The sequence below is a fragment of the Anabrus simplex genome, chromosome 6 (genome assembly GCF_040414725.1).
Source record: "Anabrus simplex isolate iqAnaSimp1 chromosome 6, ASM4041472v1, whole genome shotgun sequence".
Classification (NCBI taxonomy): Eukaryota; Metazoa; Arthropoda; class Insecta; order Orthoptera; family Tettigoniidae; genus Anabrus; species Anabrus simplex.
The window spans coordinates 67,274,127-67,297,570 of NC_090270.1; the positions used below are offsets into that span (position 1 = coordinate 67,274,127).

At 38.3% G+C, this 23,444-nt stretch overlaps 2 protein-coding genes across 2 annotated transcripts in view; both read left to right on the forward strand.

The window, feature by feature from the left end:
- LOC137501181 (caspase-3-like) overlaps nt 1–19,182 on the forward strand; it is a 59,075-nt gene extending 39,893 nt beyond the window's left edge. Inside the window, exon 5 of the mRNA XM_068228042.1 lies at nt 18,878–19,182. Coding sequence (XP_068084143.1) covers nt 18,878–19,182 — 305 coding nt within the window. The remainder of the gene's footprint in view (nt 1–18,877) is intronic.
- Nucleotides 1–23,444, forward strand: part of LOC137501180 (putative serine protease F56F10.1) — a 519,998-nt gene that overhangs the window by 163,100 nt on the left and 333,454 nt on the right. The gene's annotated exons all lie outside the window — the stretch shown is intronic.

The window sequence follows — 23,444 nt, forward strand, 5'->3', positions numbered from 1 at the left end:
TTTATTTAATTAATTATCTTTTTTATGCATTGACCAGGTGGAAAAAATAAACTTTAATATTTATTTGACTTCATTGTACATTTCAATACGGACCCAAAAATAAGAATTATCTCTTCATTCTGAGTACCCTCCTGCCATATTTCCCACCTGTTTGTACCAGAAATCATTCTCGCTACTTTCATGTCTGTTACTTCTAACTTATGATTAAGATATCCTGAGTCCACCCAGCTTTCACTCCCATAATCAAAGTAGGTCTGAAAACAGACCTATTTAAAGATAGTTTTGTCTGGGAGCTGACTTCCTTCTTACAGAATACTGTTGATTGGAACTGCGAGCTCACTGCATTAGCTTTACTGTACCTTGATTCAATCTCACTTGCTATGCTACCATCCTGGTAGAACATACATCCTAAATACTTGAAATCATCTACCTGTTCCAGCTTTGTTTCCCCAGTCTGACGTTCAATTCTCTTGGATTTCTTTCCTACTGACATCAATTTAGTCTTTGAAAGGCTAATTTTCATACCATACTCATTGCATCTATTTTCAAGTTCCAAGATATTGGACTGCAGGCTTTTGGCACAATCTGTCATTAAGACCAGCTCGTCAGCATAGGCCAGACTGCGTACTATATTGCCACCTAACTGAATCCCTCCCTGCCATTTTATACCTTTCAGCAGATGATCCCTGTAAACTGTGAACAACAAAGGTGAAAGATTACAGCCTTGTCTAACCCCCTCAGGTACCTTGAACCAAGACCTCATTCTACCATCAATTCTCACTGCAGCCTAATTGTCAATATACATGCCTTTGATTGATTTTAATAATCTACCATTAATCCCTTAGTCCCCCAGTATGGTGAGCATCTTTTCCCTTGGTACTTTGTCATATGCTTTCTCTAGATCTACAAAACATATGGTAACCATAGCTGTCTATTCCTCTTGCAGCATTTTTTAGTTACCTGGTCCATACTGAAAATCTGATCCTGATAGCCCCTCTGTGGTCTGAAACCATACTGGTTTTCATCCAACTTCCTCTTAACCACTGATCACACCATCGCTTCCAAGATGCCAGTGAACACTTTCCCTGGTATAGTGATCAATGAGATACCTCGGTAGTTGTTGCAATCCTTCCTGTTCTCTTGCTTATAGATAGGTACAATTACTGCTTTTATCCAATCAGAAGGTATCTTACTAACACTGCACGCTAATTTTATCACTCTATGAAGCCATTTCATCACTGCCTTCCTATTATATTTCACCATTGCTGGTCTAATTTAACCTATTCTTGCTGCTTTATGACAATGAAGTTTATTTACCATTCTTTCATCAAGTGTAATTTCACCATCATTGCCCGCCTCACCATGAGCTCATTTGTTCATGACGTCATCAGGAAGATTTCCTTTTACATTGAATTTTTCAAAATATTTTGCTTTCACCTGTCCAGTGATTCCCTGGGATCTATTATGAGTTCATCTGAATTACCCAAAACACTATTCATTTCCCTTTTCTCTCCCTTCCTAAGATTCTTTATTAGTTTATTACTGTCCAGAAAGGTTTCCCTGCTGCTTGACCTAGCCTTTTCATGTTATCAAATCAAAATCACTTTATTTACAAATGAGGTGTCTACCTCAGTGGCAAATGATACACAAAAATACATTATTATCAAGCACTAAATTTTAAATTTTAAAAAGAGAAAACAATTTCCTAAAATACAGTACTATACAATTTACACTAACAGTTTTTCTATTAAACACAGAGCTCATACTTAATAAATTTATATTATTTACAAATTTCTACTCATAATATCTTTTGTACTTACACACATAATCAACTTATATACAGCATATAGAATCATTTCAAATAATACTAAGCAACTGCTATAAGATTTAAATTTACATACTTTTTAAAAACCCATTTTGGTACCTATTGTGCATAAAGACCTACTGCGTCTTAGCCAGTGCCCCCTTTGCCACTGCGTTTATGAATTCCTGATGGACCTTCACAACTACTGTAGTGGTCCCAGGGCCCTCAAAGTCCCCACTGTACTTCGCCCCTACAGGCAGTCCCCCTACTTCGGCTGTTCAGTCTTCATAGGCAAAGGGGATGAAATTAATTTATTCACAAAAATTCTTTATATACAATAACCTGCACAGGTCGAGTGCTCTCTAACATTTCTTTTCTCTGTTGCTGTTTATTCTTTTCTTGAATATCTGTACAGATTTTGGAAAAGGATCAAACATTTCCCTTGGTAAACTGTTCCACTCCTTCACGCCCTTCCCAATGAATGAAAATTTGCCCCAATCGCTTCTGCTAAAATCCTGTCTAATTTTATACTTGTGGTCAGCCCTGCCAATATAATTATTTTCCAACTGAAGCCTCTCATGGATTTCCCCCCATGTTTCCTCTCCTGTATAGGCTATATATAATCCTATGAGTCTTACTTGAAGCTTCCCACTCAAATTTCTCTAACATTTCTGATACACTACTTTTTCTCCTAAAATCGCCTGTTACAAATCTTGCTGCTTTTTTCTGCACACCATCTATTTCTTTTATCTGGTGAGGATAGCAAACACTGTTTGCATATTCCAATAGTGGATGAACCATTTAACTTGTCTCTTTTAATTCTTTGTTGCTTCCTGTAAGTAGCCTAATTATGGCATGTAACAATCTGATGCTTTCCCAACAATGTCACAAACATGACCCTTCCAGTGCAGATTACTTTCAAATCTCACACCTAAGTATTTGCACTTGCCATCTTTTGGGACAATTACCTCATCCAAAGTATATTTAAATTCAGTTTTTAAGCTCCTGTTTGTAAACGTTGCAACAGTTGATTTGCCTCCATTAACCTTCATATTATTCTCTTTAACCCATTGTTGGATACTGTCAGGTTCCATTTGTAATTCTATGCAATCCTCTGTGTTATTTATTTCCCTATAAAGAATTATGCCATCTGCATAGAATCTTACTTTTGATGTTATATTGTTCCCTAAATCTGATATGCCTTTTAACATTTACAAGCTGCTGTCACTTCATCATTCCACCATGATGTTCGCTTTTTTCCATCTTTACACACAGTTGTTCCTAGGCATTCCCTTGCTGTTTCTACTACAGCACCTCTGTATGCCACCCATTCTCTTTCTGTATCCTTAACTTGCTTACTGTCCACTGCTTGAAACATTTTTTCACTAATCATATCCATGTAGTTCTGTCTAATTTCCTCGCCCTGGAGATTTTCTACCCTTATTTGTCTCCAGACAGATTTTACTTTCTCTGTCTTAGGCTTAGAGATACTTAGTACACTACAGTTCTGTATCATTGAAAAATCCCTGAAAAACCTGCACATTCCTAACATACATACATACATACGTACATACATACATACATACATACATACATACATACATACATACATACATACATTATCATTATAGACTGTTATGCCTTTCAGCGTTCAGTCTGCAAGCCTCTGAGAATTTACTAAACGTCGCCACAATCCTCGATTTGCAACTAGTGTTGTGGCCTTATTTAGTTCTATACCTCTTATCTTTAAGTCGTTAGAAACAGAGTCTAACCATCGTTGTCTTGGTCTCCCTCTACTTCTCTTACCCTCCATAACAGAGTCCATTATTCTCCTAGGTAACCTATCCTCCTCCATTCGCCTCAGATGACCCCACCACCAAAGCCGGTTTATGCGTACAGCTTCATCCATCGAGTTCTTTCCTAATTAGCCTTTATCTCCTCATTCCGAGTTCCCTCCTGCCATTGTTCCCACCTGTTTGTACCAGCAATCATTCTTGCTACTTTCATGTCTGTTACTTCTAACTTATGAATAAGATATCCTGAGTCCACCCAACTTTCGCTCCCGTAAAGCAAAGTTGGTCTAAAAACAGACCGATGTAAAGATAGTTTCGTCTGGGAGCTGACTTCCTTCTTACAGAATACTGCTGATCGCAACTGCGAGCTCACTCCATTAGCTTTACTACACCTTGATTCAATCTCACTTACTATATTATCATCCTGGGAAAACACACAACCTGAATACTTGAAATTATCGACCTGTTCTAGCTTTGTATCACCAATCTAACATTCAATTCTGTTGAATTTCTTACCTACTGACATCAATTTAGTCTTCGAGAGGCTAATTTTCATACCATACTCATTGCACCTATTTTCAAGTTCCAAGATGTTAGACTGCAGGCTTTCAGCAAAGTCTGCCATTAAGACCAAGTCGTCAGCATAGGCCAAACTGCTTACTACATTTCCACCTAACTGAATCCCTCCCTGATATTTAATACCTTTCAGCATATGATCCATGTAAACTACAAACAGCAAAGGTGAAAGATTACAGCCTTTTCTAACTCCTGTAAGTACCCTGAACCAAGAACTCATTCTACTATCAATTCTCACTGAAGCCCAATTGTCAACATAAATGCCTTTGATTGATTTTAATAATCTACCTTTAATTCCGTAGTCCCCCAGTATAGCGAACATCTTTTCCCTCGGTACCCTGTCATATGCTTTCACTAGATCTACGAAACATAAACACAACTACCTATTCCTCTCGTAGCATTTTTCAATTACCTGGTGCATACTGAAAATCTGATCCTGACAGCCTCTCTGTGGTCTGAAACCACACTGGTTTTCATCCAACTTCCTCTCAACGACTGATCGCACCCTCCCTTCCAAGATGCCAGTGAATACTTTGCCTGGTATACTAATCAATGAGATACCTCGATAGTTGTTGCAATCCTTCCTGTTCCCTTGCTTATAGATAGGTGCAATTACTGCTTTTGTCCAATCTGAAGGTACTTTACCAACACTCCACGCTAATTTTACTACTCTATGAAGCCATTTCTCCCTGCCTTCCCACTATACTTCACCATTTCAGGTCTAATTTCATCTATTCCTGCTGCCTTATGACATTGGAGTTTATTTACTATCCTTTCCACTTCCTCAAACATAATTACACCAACATCATTCTCCTCCTCCCCATGAGCTTGGCTGTTTGCAACACCACCATGATGATTTCCTTTTACATTGAGAAGATGTTCAAAATATTCCCTCCACCTCTCCAGTGATTCCCTGGGATCTATTATGAGTTCACCTGAATTACTCAAAACACTGTTCATTTCCTTTTTCCCTCCCTTCCTAAGATTCTTTATTACTGTCCAGAAAGGTTTCCCTGCTGCTTGACCTAGCCTTTCCAGGTTATTACCAAAATCTTCCCATGACTTCTTTTTGAATTCAACAACTATTTGTTTCGCTCTGTTTCTTTCATCTACGTACAAATCCCTGTCTGCCTCGGCCCTTGTTTGGAGCTATTTCTGATAAGCCTTCTTTTTACGTTTACAGGCTTCTCTCATTTCATCATTCCACCAAAATGTTCGCTTTTTCCCATCTTTACACACAGTTGTTCCTATGCATTCCCTTGCTGTTTCTACTACAGCATCCCTGTATGCCACCCATTCACTTTCTATATCCCGAACCTGCTTACTGTCTACTGTTCGAAACTTCTCACTAATCATATCCATGTACTTCTGTCTAATTTCCTCGTCCTGGGGATTTTCTACCCTTATTCGTTTGCGGACAGATTTTACTTTCTCTACCCTAGGCCTAGAGATACTTATTTCACTACAGATCAGATAGTGGTCTGTATCATCGAAAAATCCCCGGAAAATTCATACATTTCTAAAAGATTTCCTGAATTCAAAGTCTGTTAAGATATAGTCTATTATGGATCTGGTACCCCTAGCCTCCCATATGTAGCGGTGAATAGCCTTACGCTTGAAGAATGTATTCGTAACAGCTAAACCCATACTAGCACAGAAGTCCAGCAAACGCTTCCCATTCCCATTAGCTTCCATATCTTCCCCACATTTACCAATCACCCTTTCGTATCCTTCAGTTCTATTCCTAACTCTCGCATTGAAATCGCCCATTAGCACTATTCTATCCTTGCTGTTGACCCTGACCACGATGTCACTCAATGCTTCATAAAACTTGTCAACTTCATCCTCATCTGCACCCTCACATGGTGAATACACGGACACAATTCTTGTCCTAATTCCTCCCACTGACAAATCTACCCACATCATTCGTTCATTTACGTGCCTAACCGAAACTATGTTGCCTGCAATGGTATTCCTGATAAAGAGCCCTACCCCAGGCTCTGTCCTTCCCTTTCTAACACCCGTCAAGTTCACTTTGTAATCTCCTATCTCTTCCTCCTTATCTCCCCTTACCCGAATATCACTTACTCCTAGCTGACTCTTTTCTTCCATAAGCCCCATTAATATTGATAGCTCCCCATCGAATTCCATTTCGTTCGCCAAGTTGTTTCCAAGGAGTCCCTCGCCTGTCAAATGGGAGTGGGACTCCCATTTCTCCCATAGGTCCGAGGCTTGCTTAAAGTGTTCTGAGCTCGGTAAATTCATGAAGCAGGATGCTGCCCTACTTGCACGTAGTCCAAGTGAGGATCTCTCCTCTAACGGGTTAACATTCCTAACAGATTTCCTGAATTCATAGTTGGTTAAGATATTGTCTGTTATGGATCTGGTGCCCGTACCCTCCCATGTGTAGCAGTGAATAGCCTTATGCTTGAAGAATGTATTTGTAACTGCTAAACCCATACTAGTACAGAAGTCCAGCAAATGCTTCCCATTCCTGTTAGCTTCCATATCTTCTCCACATTCACCAATCACCCCTTCATATCCTTCAGTTCTATTTCAAACTCTCGCATTGAAATCGCCCATTAGCACTATCCTATCCTTGCTGTTGACCCTGACTACGATGTCACTCAATGCTTCATAAAACTTGTCAACTTCCTCGTCATCTGCATCCTCACATGGTGAATACACTGAGACAATTCTCGTCCTAATTCGTCCAACTGCCACATCTACCCACGTCATTCGCTCATGTGTGTGCCTAACTGGAACTATGTTGCATGCAATAGTATTCCTGATAAACATCCCTGCCGCACACTCTGCCCTTCTCTTTTAAACACCTGTCAAGTACACTTTATAAGTGAGGATCCCTCTTATAATGGGTTAGGAACCATCGGTGGATTGTATAATCCTAGCCGCCTGAGCACAAGAAGGGCCATGACTCAGAATATGTCTGAGATTCCCACTCCCATTCCATAACAACTTGTATTCCGACTCCCAGGATCACATACTAGGCCCTCAGCCGTTGCCCATGGTTCACAAACTAGGATGTGATTACAGTAACCCACACCATGAACCATAATAATATTATTATAATAATAAAACAAAATTTGTATGTGCAAAGTATAATAAGTCCTCAAGAATGGGACTTCCGTGTTTTCACTTTCCTCAGTGTCCTTTCATATTGGTTGGAGAACATGATAAAATTCTTCACTTTTCATTTATGCACCAATTTTCAAATTCTGCACAGTAACTGTATTCTATTCTCCATTGGTCTGATTCTCCAGATGGTGACATGTCTGGCACTTGTCAGTTCTTTGCACCCTGAAAGACTGGTTGTGGTGTGAAACAAAATGACTGCAAAAGAAATCAAACGACATGTTCCCCCTTTCTCATCTTTTTATAGATGTTGGTTCTTACCTTTCCAAGTATAAACTACTAGCAAGATACCCGTGCTTTGCTACGGTATTATACTGAAATTTATAATTGAATGTTTATTGTTTTAGATATATAATCCGCCGAAATTCGCAATCTGACTCGTTTTCTGCGAGAATCCACCAAAATTCCCGATCTGACTCGTTTTCTATTATTTTACAGCACGTTTCCTCCCATTTTTAATCTTCCTTTCCAGCAATCGATTTCGTACTTCCCAGGCTAGGCACAGGTATTCCTCCTGGTCAGTTGGGTCCATAAATCTTTGCCATCTTTTCCTTTAATCATTTTTAATATGGATAAAATCCTTCAGGAGATCCGGCATGGTGTCATATTGTGTGCCTTGGCGGCACTGAACCCGCGGCCGGACTGCATTCTTAGTCATTACCCGTCCAGGAGCCGTTACCAGCGCGGTCCGCACATTTGATGACGGTCCGGAACATTATTATTACTATTATTATTATTATTATTATTATTATTATTATTATTATTATTATTATTATTATTATTATTATTATTATTATTATGTGTTGCTGAAATGGCTGATGACAGGAAAAATCGGAGTATCCGGAGAAAAACCTTTCCCGCCTCCGTTTTGTCCAGCACGAATCTCACATGGAGTGACCGGGATTTGAACCACGGAACCCAGCTGTGAGAGGCCAGCGCACTGCCGCCTGAGCAACAGAGGATCCTTATAAGTACATTAATAACAGTAAAATCAATTGGTCTCACCTCCTTCTTCACCCCACCGCCGTTAAGTTTATTTACCGCCACCCCCTCCCCCCCAAAAAAATTAAAAGAAAGCTTGTTTCTTTATGTTTAAGGGAGATTCCAAACACCAATGTTCACGTCTATTACCTTCAGTTTTGAGATATAAGTATCCCCATAAAAGTAATTTACTTTTTTCACTTCATTTCACACTACTCCCCCCCCCCCCACCAAGTGAACTTTCCCGCAAAAAATACTTGTTTCTTTAATAGTAAAGGATCTTCTAAATACCAATTATCATGACTCTAACTTCTTCAGTTTTTGATTTATGTCCCCTCATGAAAGGAATTCAACTCCTTTACACTCCCGCCCTCCAAGATGGTTTCCCGCCCAAAACGCGTTTTTCTTTGTTTTTAAAGGAGATCCAAATACGAATTTTCACGTCTGTAACAACTTTAGTTTTTATTAGATGTATGTATTGATGGTTATGAATTTCATGTTTTTGGTCCGTATTGAACAATATATAAGTAATAATAATAATAATAACTTAAATGTTTCCACCTTTTCAATACAATATATTCACAAAATTACAAAATTATACGGTACTAGTTTCGACCCATCTAGGGGTCATCATCAGCCGTATTGGAGCAAAGATCATTTCGCCACAAATGATCTTTGCTCCAATACGGCTGATGATGACCCCTAGATGGGTCGAAACTAGTACCGTATAATTTTGTAATTTTGTGAATATATTGTATTGAAAAGGTGGAAACATTTAAGTTATTATTATTATTATTACTTAGATGTATGTATTCTCATACAATTAACAATTATTTTTCAATTCTTTCACCCCACCCCGCTTCATTGGATTTTAAGAGAATACGTGTTTCTTTACTTTTAAAGCAGATTGAAAATATCAAATTTCACGTCTGTAACATCTTTATTTTTGATATATCAGTAGCTTAATTAAAATAATTCAACACCATTTTCAGTCACTTTTACCCCCCCCCCCCTCCACCCAAGTGATATTTCCGAAAACTAAAAATACACGTTTCTTTATGTTTAATGGAGATAAAAAAATACCATTTTTCACTTCTGTAACATGTTAAGTTTTTTTAGATATACTGTAAAAATTCTCATTTTAAAATTTCACCCCCTTTGAGTTCCCCTTAAGTGGAGTTTCCAAAAACAAATCACCTATGTTTCTTTACATTTACAGGAGATTCCAAACACCCACTTTTTACGTCTGTAACATTTTACGTTTCCAAGATATTCTGTAGATATAGTCTTTCAAAAAATTCACCCCAATTTGTCACTCCTGTTTAACCGCCATTCATTGGATTTTCCCAAAACTAAAAATACTTTTTTCTTTATTTTTAAAGGAGATCCCATATACAAATTTTCAGTTCTGTAATATCTTTTGTTTCTGACATATATGTATCCTCATTAAAGGCATTCAACCCATTTTTCACTCTTTTACACCCCTCCTATTGTGATTTACAGGAAACAAAAAAAATACGTGTTCCTTTATTTTTAGAGAAGATTCTAACTACCAATTTTTACATCTGTAAATTTTAAAGTTTTAAGATGTAGACACACTCATTTTAAAAAATTCACCCCCCCTTTTCACCTCCCAATATTTGGATTTTCCAAAAACGAAAAAATACGTGTTTCTTTACTTTTAAAGTAGATCCCAAATACCAATTTTCAGGTCTGTAATATCTTCAGGTTCTGAAATATAAGTAGCCTCGTTAAAGGCATTCAACCCATTATTCACCCTTTTACACCCTTCCTATTGGGATTTTCCGAAAACAAAAGAATACGTGTTTCTTTATTTTTAAAGGAGATCAAAAGTACCAATTTTCAGGTCTGTAATATCTTCAGTTTCTGAGATATAAATACCGGTATCCTGATTGAAGGCATTCAACCCATTTTTCCCCATTTCCACCCTTTTTCACCCCTCCTATTGGGGTTTTCAGAAAACAAAAAAATACATGTATCCTTATTTTAAAAGAAGATTCTAAATACCAATTTTTACATCTGTAAACTTTTAAAGTTTTGAGATATAGATACACTCATTTTTAAATTTCACCCCCCTTTTCACCCCCCTTTTCACCCCCTTAGCGACGGAATATCCAAAAATCCTCCCTTAGCGAGCACCTACATCTTAATTTGAATATATCCCCAAAATTTCATTTCTTTATGTCCAGTAGTTCTGGCTCGGCGATGATGAATCAGTCAGTCAGTCAGTCAGGACAAGTTATTTTATATATATAGATGTATTTTTGACAAAATTTAACTGTGAAATCTTACTCCTTCATAACACTGATTACTGATTAAAACTCATCTATTGCCCACATCACAGCACCCTTGTGCTGTTTTGTTCAAAGAAGATTTGCAAATGCACAGCCTCAGTGAATTACAGCTGCTCCGCTGATTTGGTGCCTAGCAGTTAAGGAAATGTAAGCAGCCTAGGTTTAAAAAAAAAAAAGTTTTTGCCGGCACATGTCTGTGGACATCTACTGGAGCATTCTTGTTCTTGTACCAACTGAAACAGCGTATTTTTTCACAATAGTTTACAATTTAAAAAATTATATGGACTAAAAAATGAGCTGTCTGGTTCTTACATCGGGCTTTTCTAGGCAGACCACTTATTTATAATATTTAGTTTATCTTAAATATTCTTCATTTGTTAAGCTGTGGATATACGTAAAAATCCTAACAATTTAAACAGGGACACTGGCTATCAATTAATTATACGTGGTTGCCAGCCGTTAAAGATTTATGTAGGTAATTCCCTTCCCTGTTCTTTCTATTTTATTATTTCAGTGTTTTCCAAGTTCGTACGTTCGACATCACCAGTGGTTCATTCCAAGCTATATGTTATGTGTTAATGTCATACTTTCATATGTTTCTAACATCTAATTTGAAGCTAATGTTGTCGTCAGCTCCCGCCTTGAGCACTGTGCCAGCATACAACAACCCACTTGGTGACGAACGAGCGTACCACTGCAATTCTCCAATGGCAAAATATTCTCAAATTCAAACCGTCATTATTGTAGAAGACTTCCTCGTGGATAGTCGAGATTTTCTTCTGAAGACGCGGAACAAAGTTCTCTGTGAAATATAAAAAGCTTCACCTTGTTTTCTTGACACGACATAAGCCCATACCATGTCTACAAGTATGGGCCGTGAAAGCATCATGTTAGCATCTACAGTGGCATATTGTTTTCGTTTAAGTTATTGAGAAGTAACGAACAGTCAGTTAATGATTTGTAGGCAGGTATTTTTATGTATATGTTTGTAATATACACTATGTGTAATCATCTATCTAAAATGAACACTGATTGGTTAGCTTATGCAAGGCAGTCGTGGTTCAAATCCCGGTCAATGCAATGTTGTACTTTTGAAATAGAAAGTCACATCCCTGTGAGACTAAAGCCACATAAAACTGCAGGATCCATGGTTATATATGACACTGATATTAACAGTCACATAAAAATACAAGCTTGCTTGCTTGTTTAGCCTCTGTGGTAAAGCCCATTCAGGGCATTTAGTTACGTCTGAGAGTCACTATGAATCAGGTAATGAAGCTGAATAAGCTTATTCCATTATGTTCTATGTGAACTGCTAGTAATACAGAGATCAAAATCTAACAGTCACAATCAACATAATATTTATGGGTGTACATGAAGTGTAAAGTCTACTAATCCAAGCTGAATGTTACTGCCTAAGAGTGTGTTCACTTGAGACGGTATCATCATGGTCACCTGAGATTTCAACATGTATCACCATCAGAAGATACACGACTTTCCGAATCATCACAATAATAAATAAATCAAACAATCCTTTTCCTTGATTTTGATCCTGCCAGCTTGCTCACTTTGTGTGTATTAGAAGTGGAAAGTCAAAGGCGGCAGGGGTAGTTTTTGGGTGGGTGTATTCATTCTGAAGGTCTACAGGCCGGCCTTTACAGAGGATGGTTGTTCAGTTGTACGTCCTCTTAAAATAGTCACCACCACCACCAGGGTGGCCCTACTGGCAGGCAAGTTGAAAATTTAGAGATATACACTAAGAAACTCAACCCTCCATTGCTACACTAAATTGTTAAAGCCATTGTAAACAAAATCAAAAGTCGTTTTATTCAATCTCAGTTAAAAGAACACTAACACACCCTGTTTGTTAACATAACGTTAAAAACCTAGCAGCCTATTAAGATTCTTGCGTGTATCCTAACATTTCCTGGGAACTGTTAGCTAACACAGTGTTAACTCTCACAAGAGTCATGACCAGTGAGAATCTATAAGGCAGGGGCAGAACCATGCAGTTTGTGAGCGCGCTTTGATGCGCTTTTGTTTGACTGCTTCTGTAAACCAAGGCGCATGAAGTCAACATTTATTAGAAATTTTGTCTTGACCATGAATTTTCTGGTGTTCTGTTGACCAATATGAAAAAAAAACAAACCAAGAAGAGAATGTGTAGTTCAATTTTATCTTCTTTTGGAAATTATTTCCCCAAGTGTTCTTCCTAGGACGTTTTTAATAGGAGCACCACTCTGCCGTTTTTACAGACCGCCCGGCTAACATAACCTAGATTATGTGTTAGTTTCATAATATTAATACATATTTGAATCAAAGGGTGTTCCAAATTAAAATGTAAATACTGCAAAACTGTTTATTTAAATAATAAATCTTCATTATTGTCAGCACAATTGCATCAGTTTTATCCGAGTTCAAATGTTCAGCTCGACTATCACGTAGTATCATGCGCGAGCAGTGTCCGGATAAGCATGTGAGCGCTGGATTCCACATGGCACTTCACAGCAATCAAGTGATTAGTCCCGGTGTTACATGATGATGAACGAGCAGCAGAACATGAGAAGTTTGAAATAATCTTATGTCTTGTTCGTGATAATAACAATTAAATATTCAATTTTTCAGTTGATGTTTACCTGTCTGATATTGTTAATGCTCTGAGGGGAATATACTGAAATTTGATCATATTAAATTTTTACGTAGTATTTCCCACCCGGCTGCTCATTCCTGCCACCCGGCTGGTGAAAATTTCTGGGGAGAACACTGTATACCTAAACAGGCAGTTAAAAGTTAACTGAGGTTGAATAAACCGGACCTTAAAGATGTAAAGTAATGAGCATATGAGTCACTGGCAAGAACCCAATTAAAGCGTAATTCCAGCATCTGGGACCCTCACCAGGATTACTTGATTCAAGAACTGGAAAAGATTCAAGGGAAAGCAGCACAATTTGTTCTGGGAGATTTCTGACAAAAGAGTATTTTATTGCTAGGCAAAAGGTGCAAACTGGGCTGTGAAAGCTTGCGAGTACACAGACGTGTTGCTGGACTAAGTGGTATGTTTTGAGCTGACACTGGAGAGATATAGTGGAATCACATTAGTAGACAAATAAGCTTGAAATTTTAAAAGTAGGAAGATGAAGATAAAGTTTGAATTCATGAGGATAAATTGGGGCAAATATTTGTTTATAGGAGAAGTAATTAGAAAAGACTAGATAAACAGTTATTAGGGAATCTGCTACTTGAGTGGAAATACTAAATGCAGATCAGTAATGATTGATTGAACAGGCATCACCTGCAATCACTGCAATAAAGGCCACATGAAATTGAAGATCTATTGCACAGTTGTCCATCCTGTTACACTCTACGATACCAGACATTAGCCAATTATGAAAGAGGATCTGCAAATGAGGAAGAACAATGACTAAACATTATGAAGCCTTAAGACAGTCAAAGGGGTGGCCAGAGTCACCGAACTGAATTATGTTTCCAAGATAGACATTAGAAAATGATCTGGCATTGCGCTGATCCAGGAGATCGACTACAAGTTTGGACATATACCATGAGCATTACTACCGAGCGAGTTGGCTGTGCGGTTAGGGTCGTGCGGTTGTGAGCTGTACTGTGGACACTCCCATCTTCCAAGATGACAACTGCTGTTTTCACAGGGCTCAGTGCATGTTTAAATGGTTTGAGGAACAATTGGACACCCTGTTGCACCTGATCTGGCCCATAAACTAACTGACAGTGGTCATTCAGGAGTGGGTTCAAATCCCACTCTCGACAGCCCTGAAGATGGTTTTCCATGGTTTCCCATTTTTACACCAGGCAAATGCTGGGGCTGTACCTTTATGAAGACAATGGCCGCTTCCTTCCCATTCCTAGCCCTTTCCTATCCCGTCATTGCCATAAGACCTATCTGTGTCAGTGCGACGTAAAGCAGATTGTGAAGAAAAAAAAAAATTAGTAATTACTAAAATGGGCTTCATGCAGGAAGCATGAAAAGAGATCTAAAGGATGATCTAAAAAAAAAAGATAGGCTGATACACTGCACAGTGACATGAAGAGAGTAAATCTACACCTTGACATGGCCCACGACTGAATGAAATGGAGACGTTGGAGCATTTTGGACAAGAAATTATGTACCCCTTTGAGAATGCACCTAATACCAGGCAACATTGCCTCTGTTGCAGATAATCACCTGGATTCAGTGAGTAAGAGACTATATGTAGTATTGTAGGTATGCCACATCGAGATGAAGACACTTGCTAATCAGGAGATCCCATAATTTGAATAAGGTACGGGTATCCTGATATCTCTGTTCCACCCACATTTCCAAATAGTCCCACAGATTATTTATGGTGTTCTCAGTGATTGGCATTTATTCAACATCTTCATGCTGATTGTACTGTGGACACTCTCGTCTTCCAGGATGACAACTGCTGTTTTCACAGGGCTCAGTGCATGTGTAAATGGTTTGAGGAACAATTGGGCACCCTGTTGCACATGATCTGGCCCATAAACTAACTGACAGTGGTCATGCTGGTTGTCATGATTGTTTATATACTTACTTACTTACTGGTCGGCGCTACAGTCCTTGTAGGTCCTTGGCCTCCTTTATCACCTGCCTCCATTCATCTCGGTCCTCAGCTTTTCTTCTCCAACGTTTAACTCTTAACTTTCTAAGGTCATCCTCAACATCATCAATCCACCTTTTCCTGGGTCTTCCTCTCCTCCTCCTTCCATCAAGTTTCCCTATAAACACCTTTTTTACGGTGCAGGTTTCTGCCATTCTCTGAACATGACCGGCCCACCTAATTCTTCCCTGCTTAATTTTAGCAACAATATCTGGCTGGCCAAACAGTCCTTGCAGCTCTACATTTGTCCTCATTCTCCACCCATCCTGCTCTCTTACTGCACCGAATATCTTTCTCAATATCTTCCTTTCCCACCGTAACAGCCACTGTTCTTCTCTGGAGGTCATCACCCAGCATTCTGAGCCATACATAACTATTGGTCTTAGTACTGTTGTGTATATTTTAATTTTTGTATTCCTGCTGACATTCCTGGATTTAAACATATTTTGCAAGGCGTAAAAGCATCGGTTTCCACTTGTTATCCTCTCCTGTATTTCCACGGAGGTTTTATTGTCCTCTGTTATTATAGAGCCTAGATATTTGAAAGATGTGACTCTTTGATATTCCTTCCCATTTAATCTTACTGGGGTCCTTCCTCTTACTCCCTCTGTATCTCCCATCTTCATATATTTTGTTTTGTTTATATTCACTTCTAGTCCTAGGTCCCGTGCTTTCCCTTCTAATACTGAGTAGCTCTCTTCAAGAGCTCTTTCATTTCTTGCAATTATTGCTACATCATCAGCATATGCTATCACTTGTACTAATCTGTTCAAAATGGTTCCCCCTGGGTTGATGGGCAATTCACGGATTACTTTTTCCAATGCTAGGTTAAAAAGAAGTGTGGAAAGTACATCTCCCTGTCTTAGTCCTCTCTCCACTAAAAACTCCTCTGACAGATCTTGCTCCACTCTCACCTTGCATACCGTTGTTTTCAAAGTCATTTCTGTTAATCTAATCAATTTCCTTGGGATTCCAAATTCTTTCATAATCTTGTAAATTTTACCCCTATCTAGACTGTCATATGCCTGTTTAAAATCAACATACAGCTGATGTAGCTGTTTGTCATATTCATAAAATTTCTCTAGCACTTGTCGTAATATAAATATCTGATCCAGAGTAGAGCGATGTTTTCTAAAACCTGCTTGGTAATCCCCTAATATTCTTTCCATCCATAATTCCAATCTTAAGGCTAGTACCTTACCAAAAACCTCGTACGTTCCATCCAGCAAGGTGATCCCTCGATAATTTCCACATACTGCCTTATCTCCCTTTTTATGTAATGGGTAAATTATACCCAATGTCCAATCCTTGGGTATTTCCTCCTTTGTCCAAACCTCCTTAATCAATTCATAAACAGCCATTTCTATTCCCTCTCCCCCATATCTCAACAGCTCTGACTCCATTCCATCACCTGGGGCTCTATTATTCTTTAATGCATTAATTGCAGCTTTGACCTCTTCTAAGTCTGGCTCTTTTACTGATTCCTCTTCCAATTCTCTTTCTTCCCCATCATCATTTATATTTTCCTCCTCTCTATCATCTTCATTATTTCCATTGAGTAACTCGTAAAAATACTCCTGCCATCTTCCAAGCACTTTGCTTTTATCACCCAGAAGGTTTCCATCTTTATCCTTGAAGAAAACAGCTCTTGGTTGAAACCCTCTCTTAATGTCTTTTGTTCTTTCATAGAACTTTCGTACCTCGTTTCTATCCTTCATTTCATCCAGTTCTTCGATTCTCTTTCTTTCAAAAGCTCTTTTCTTATATCTACATATCTTATCTGCTCTTCTTCGTTTCTCTCTATACTCTTCTACTGTTTGTCTTGTTCTCCTTTGAAGCATTCTGTTCCTAGCATCATTCCTCTCTTGGATTAATGTTGAACATTCCTCATCAAACCATTCTGCTCTCTTTACCAATTTCTTCTTTCCCAGGGTACTATCTGCAACTTCACTGATAGTTGTTTTCAGTATCTCCCATTTATCTTCCACTTCTCCTTTCTCCCATAATTCCCTTTTTATTGCCAAAGATTCAGCTATTTTCTTTTTGTATTTCTCTTGCAATTCCTCATTTTTTAGTCCTTCAATATTGTGCTTTGCCTTTCTTGTTACTTTTTCCGTTCTTGCCAAATCTATTTTTTGTCTGTACTTGACTCTAACAAGATAGTGGTCTGTATCTGCATCAGCACCTCTGCAGCTTCTAACATCCATAATATCTGATGCATGTCGCCTGTCTATGATAACATGGTCTATTTGATTTCTTGTCACACCATCTGGTGAAATCCAGGTCTCCTTGTGAATGTTTTTCCTAGGATGCCAAGTACTTTTAATTATCATCTGCTTTCCACTCACAAAATCAATCAATCTCAATCCGTTATCATTACTTACTTCATGCAGGCTTTCTTTCCCTACTAAGTGTTTGTACACTTCTTCTCTTCCAATTTTTGCATTTAAATCTCCAAGGATAATTTTCACATCATGCCTTTGAACTTTATTAATTTCTTCCTCCAATTTGGTATAAAATGCATCTTTCTTCTCATCTTCTGCCTCCTCAGTAGGGGCGTACACACAAAACACAGTTACGTTGAAGAATTTTGCCCTAATTCTCACAGAGCACATCCTATCATTGATTGGAGTAAAGTTGATCACGCTTTGCTTTACTGACTTATGTATGAGGAATCCTGTGCCATTACTGCCTGCTTTTTCTCCACTGTACATCAAAATATGTTGTCCAGACATCATCATCCCTTGCCCTTTCCATCTTAGTTCCTGTAGAGCTGCTATTTTCACTCCATACTTATCCATTTCATTCCTTAATTCTTTCAACTTGCCAGGTCTCTTCAATGTCTTAACATTCCACGTTGCTAATATAATATCATTTTTCCTTCTCTTTAGCCGTTTTTCTCACCGGTTCGTCACCAAGTTTTCCAGTCCTGCATTATTCATTCTTAAGGTATCCGTAACAGTTGGTTTTTTTACGAGGTAGGGGAGTTAACCCTACGCTCAACCCCCAACCTGGAGGACCAGGGTATCACTCTTAGTCTGGATCATCACCTTAGACCTGTCCGGCTTGGGTGGCCCTACCAGGAGCAGATGCTCCCGCCGGCATAGCTCTAAGGATCATTTGACCACGCAAGCCTCCAATAAACACCCGGCAAAATATATTTTGCCTTCGTCAAGGTGGTGATACCTTCGGGAGGCATGATTGTTTATATAAGCTGCAATACCACACGGTCATCATCCATACCCCTGTTTATCAGGAAGACAATTAAGATGACTAAAGAAATAAGAAGAAACACGTGAAGGAGTGATCACTCGAATACTTAGTTAAGAAGGGAATCATAAAGGGGTTGTGTATGTGATAAAAAATATTAATATCTGATCCAAGGGAAAACAAAATGTGATGGCCTACAGTATCCCAAGCTCCTAAAACTTAGCAATAACATTACACTGACCGAGTATTGATGTTCATTGAGGTGTTCTTTTTCTTTTCTGCTGCCACTAATCTCTGTGACATGACATTACTGCTGCAATTACGAAAACTGTTTGTTTGTTTGTTTGTTTGTTTGTTTGTTTGTTTGTTTGTTTGTTTGTTTGTTTGTTTTGAAAATACTTTCTGTTCTAGGTTCCTGGTTTATTCAGACCCTGTGCAAACAATTACTACAGCAAGGTCATTTGGCCCCTCTCCATGATATATTTATTTCTGTAACTGATGAACTGAACAAAAAGTGTTTCACAGCCAGCAGGATTATGACAACTCCGCTGTATAAAAGCACCAATACGAAGAAACTACTTCTCCCATACATACCTGAAATGAGGAGTGCTGCGGCTAAAAAACTATTGGAAAAAGCACTCTTTGAAGAGGTTTATAATGAATATTTAATTAAAAAGGTTTGCATGCCTTTTTACAAGAGATCTAGAAATTTGTAAGGCATGGAACATTTTCTTAGGATGGATCCCATTTCATTTAATCAATAACATTATCTAATCCTGCAAGCAGCCCTGGCCAACAGCTGGAAACTGCAGATGATGATGATGATGATGATGATCTAATACTGCAGGCTGTTATTACATTGTATGATTTTTATGGATACCCTAGGTCATGTATGGGCGAACCCAGAACGTCTTGACAAAACCGGCAGACACCATGTAGTTTGGAATGAACGGGTAAATGGAGGCACAAACGGACAATGAATGTAGCTAATTCTTAGACAAATACTGATTACAGTTTATATATACGTTAAGACTACAGTAAACAAATCATAAATAATTTTACTTTTAATTACCTTTTTTTTTTTTTTTTTTTTTTTTACATTTGCAGTTATTTCTTGAAAATCTAATTGCTAAAGCTGTTTTCAGGTGCATTGTTAGATCGTCAGGCGAATGGGATCTGTAATTTGGCATGGCATAGTTCATTTGCAGTGGTTTTTGATTTCTGCAGGTTTGAGAAACTACCACTTTTAATATTCTTTTAATTAATTATAGATTTCAAGTTATTCTTTTTGAACTGTGATTTGTTCGTTTGAAGCTCACTGCATCAGTATCCATAAATCTTGGTTTCTGTCTGGTGGAATGTGGGTAGTGCAACCAAATGACAGATACATGTAATTTTGCACTGATATTAATTTGAGTTGCAAGTCCAGTCTTACCTTTGCAGGTTTTATGTGCATAGGATTTATAAAGAAGTCAAAATCATTTTACATTGTCTCCTTTGGGAATGCAGAAAAACTGCTCTTCCTATTTACCATGAAATTTGCATTTACTTGCTGAATTTATTGGCTTTGAATGTGCCTTGATGACTTTCCAATTGGAACTGCACTGCTGCCCTTCACTGATTGTCAGTCAAGTACTAATTTTAAGATCAGAGAATTTCCACATGGAAATTTTGTTTAAATATTATATCCATCTCTTCAATACTGTACAACTGTTCAGTTATAAAAACAAGAAAATTGAAAAGTACGGTATGAAAATCAGCACAGAGAAACACAAGATCAGGTGATGTCAAGAGGAGAAAGACAAGGGAAAGGCATTGTGAAAATTGGTGGTCAAAGCATTGAAATTGTTGACAGTTTCAAATACCTAGGGTGTAAATTAATGCAGAATACAAGGCTGGACATGCAGATTAGCAAGAGAGTAAATGCATTCTACCAGAGCGTAAGAAAGCTTGTCTGGAATAAGGAAGTCCCAAGGAAGTGTAAAGATAATAATTTAATAATGTTATTGTTTTTATGTCCCAATAACTACGTCTTGACGGATTTTTGAGACATTGAGGTGCTGGAATTTTGTCCTGTAGGAGTTCTTTTACATGCTGGTAAATCTACTGATAAGAGGCTGAGCACCTTCGAATACCACTGCACTGAGTCAGGATTGAACCTCACAGGTTGGGGTCAGAAGGCCGGCACGTCAACCGTCTGAGCCACTCATCCCGGCACAAGAAGTGTAAAGAGATAATGTATAAAATGTATTATGCAGTCATATTGACTTATGCAGCTGAGACCTGGACAGTGACAAGTAGGGAGGAGAGTAGAATTCAAGCCAATGAAATGAAATACCTAAGAAGTATGATAGGAAAGACAAGCAAAGACAAGCAAAGACAGATTGAGAAATGATGTGAGAAAGAAGGTCAGAATGGAAAACCTAAATGAGAGAATTGACAGTAATAAACTAAGATGGGTTGGACATGTAAAGAGAGTAGAGGAGGAAAGAATAGCAAACCAGATGATGAAGTTCAAGGGAAAGAGAGATAGAGGAAGACCTAGAACCAGGTTGATCAATTCGATAAAGGGTAGTGCAAGAAGAAGAAACCTACTGGGACAAAATGATAGGAGAGGAATGGTGAAAGAAGAGAGGAAGGTGGAGAAGTGTCATAAATACCCCGACCCAGCAGGAGATGGATAAGGGCAAGGGAGGAAGATGATGCTGAAATAGTCAATTTAATCTTAAATTAGGACATGTTTTGGTCCTTGTATGGACTATCTTCAGCTAACATCAAAAGTACAAGTTAAAATGAAAAAAGTACAGACATTTAAATAAAAAATTAATTAGAGTAAAAAAATCAATTTAAATCAAATTCACGTGTACTCTCCAGAATGCTATGACCCATGAACCGTGCGCTGATGATCATCCCACATTCAAAGTCGGTTAACTCGTGACGTGTTGTCATCTTCACGACACTGGTGTCTGTGACAGACTGCTCAGCTGCAACGCTCAGGTGTCATACACGGCACATTTTCTAATGGGACACTCCTTCCCGTGACTTTTGGCCACTAAGTGTATTTAAACAAAATTTCCATGTGGAAATTATTTGATCTTAAAATTTTAATTCACTACAAAATAAAATTGTATTTCAAGTACTATATGAAAGAGTGGCAGACAAGTCAGTACTGACCTCCAACATTGTGATTTCTTGTAGTTTGTGTGAAGGTCAAGAACACAAGCCTGGAAATGCCCATTCATGCCCTAGGTGCTTTGGTGGATCATGTATAGAGTGTCCAAATAATGATCTCAAGTGTACAGGTTTTGTCCTAGCCAAGGGTATCTATTTTCAAAGGGTGAACAACATCTTGGCATGTTGTGTCATAATTGTTGGCGTGTTAACACCTTCACTCCGGTAGAGAAGTACGGTCGTTTAAGCATGCCATCTTCTGTGGCCCATAGAGGAGTAAAGTTGTTCAGTGCTTGTTCAGTGTAGCATGCTCCGATTCGCTTGTGTTTTCGGAGATCAGAAGAGTTCTACCTAGAAGTTTCTTTTTCTTCTGGTAGATGATTCGAGTGTCCTCTTTTCTCAACACTGTACAACCCTCCCTTTGTGTTCTTTTACTCATTGTTTACAAGCCAGTTTTGGTGCTTCTCAGACTGTATGAAAAAGCAAATGACTGCGGTTGTATAGTAGACAAAGCTTCAAACATGAGTAAATTTTGTAGTAATAGAGTGATTCTGGAAGAAGAAATATGTGATATTTTGCACAATAATGTTTCAGGTGATGACCTGATAGCTTTAGATAGTGTGAGTATGATTGAGTGCAGTGAAAGCACTGGAAGGGTGAATGGAAATCCGGAGAGGAATAATGACCCCGAGTCACCTTTCTGTCGTCCATTGGCTCCAATATTTGACGTACGCACAAGTGTAAATGAAAATAGTGAGGAAAACGATGTTATCTTGTCCTCGGATACTCCCAGCACTGAAGTAGTGTGTTTGAACCCCACTGTCGGGAGACCTGAAGATGATTTTCCATGGTTTCCCATTTTCACACCAGGCTCTACATTAACTAAAGCCACAGCTGCTTCCTTCCCACTCCTCGCCCTTTCCTATACCATTGTTGCAATGAGACCTATCTGTCAGTGTGACGTAAAGCAACTTGAAAAAAAAAAAAAAAAAAAAATACATCATCATATTCTGCCCTTACCACATCAGGACTGAGATCTGTCAAAATGGCCCAAATGTACAAAAAAATAAACAAAATATTTAATACATAAATAGGCTTATTTTTCACATTTGAACTTATACTTGATAATGGTTTATGGTAACTAAGTCTACGGTAGAGTACATGCATGTCCTAGAAGGCTGTTGAAATCAGGATTGCCAGATATCCTGGATTTTACGGGACAGTACCATATTCGTATTATGTGTCTCACGTCCTGGACTATCTGGGACGGCCATTGTTCCGTATTTTGAACCTCGAGATAAATACGCCAGTGTTTCTGCCTCTGATAAGTACCAAGAGCTTTTCTTCTTTCTTTTAAAGAGTATAGATTTCTTCACTCCTTGGTTTCTTTATCTGGTGTAAGTTCATAGATTTTCAAAATAGTTTTTTATTTTATTGTTTGCAGTTGGGAATAAGACGCGTAATAACGGGCAGCTACCTGAGGTAGTTTGAGTCCACCGCATGTTCGTGTGAAATTGTCAGCTGTGAGAAATATTATGTTCTGTTGACTTGATAAGGTCTGAGCTGTTCATTTCTGTACATTTTTCTTCAATGTCATGCAGAGATTTTTATGAAATTGCTAAGAATGGCAAAAAAAAAAAAAGTGTTAACAGCACTTCAGAGAAATGAAAATATACTGAAATTGAAAGGACTGGTATGAATAATTAAATAAACTAAGTTTGTTCCTATTTGTTTTACATTGCACCGGCAGTGGCAGGTCTTATAGTGACGATGGGATAGAAAAGGGCATTTGTCAGGTGTAAAACGG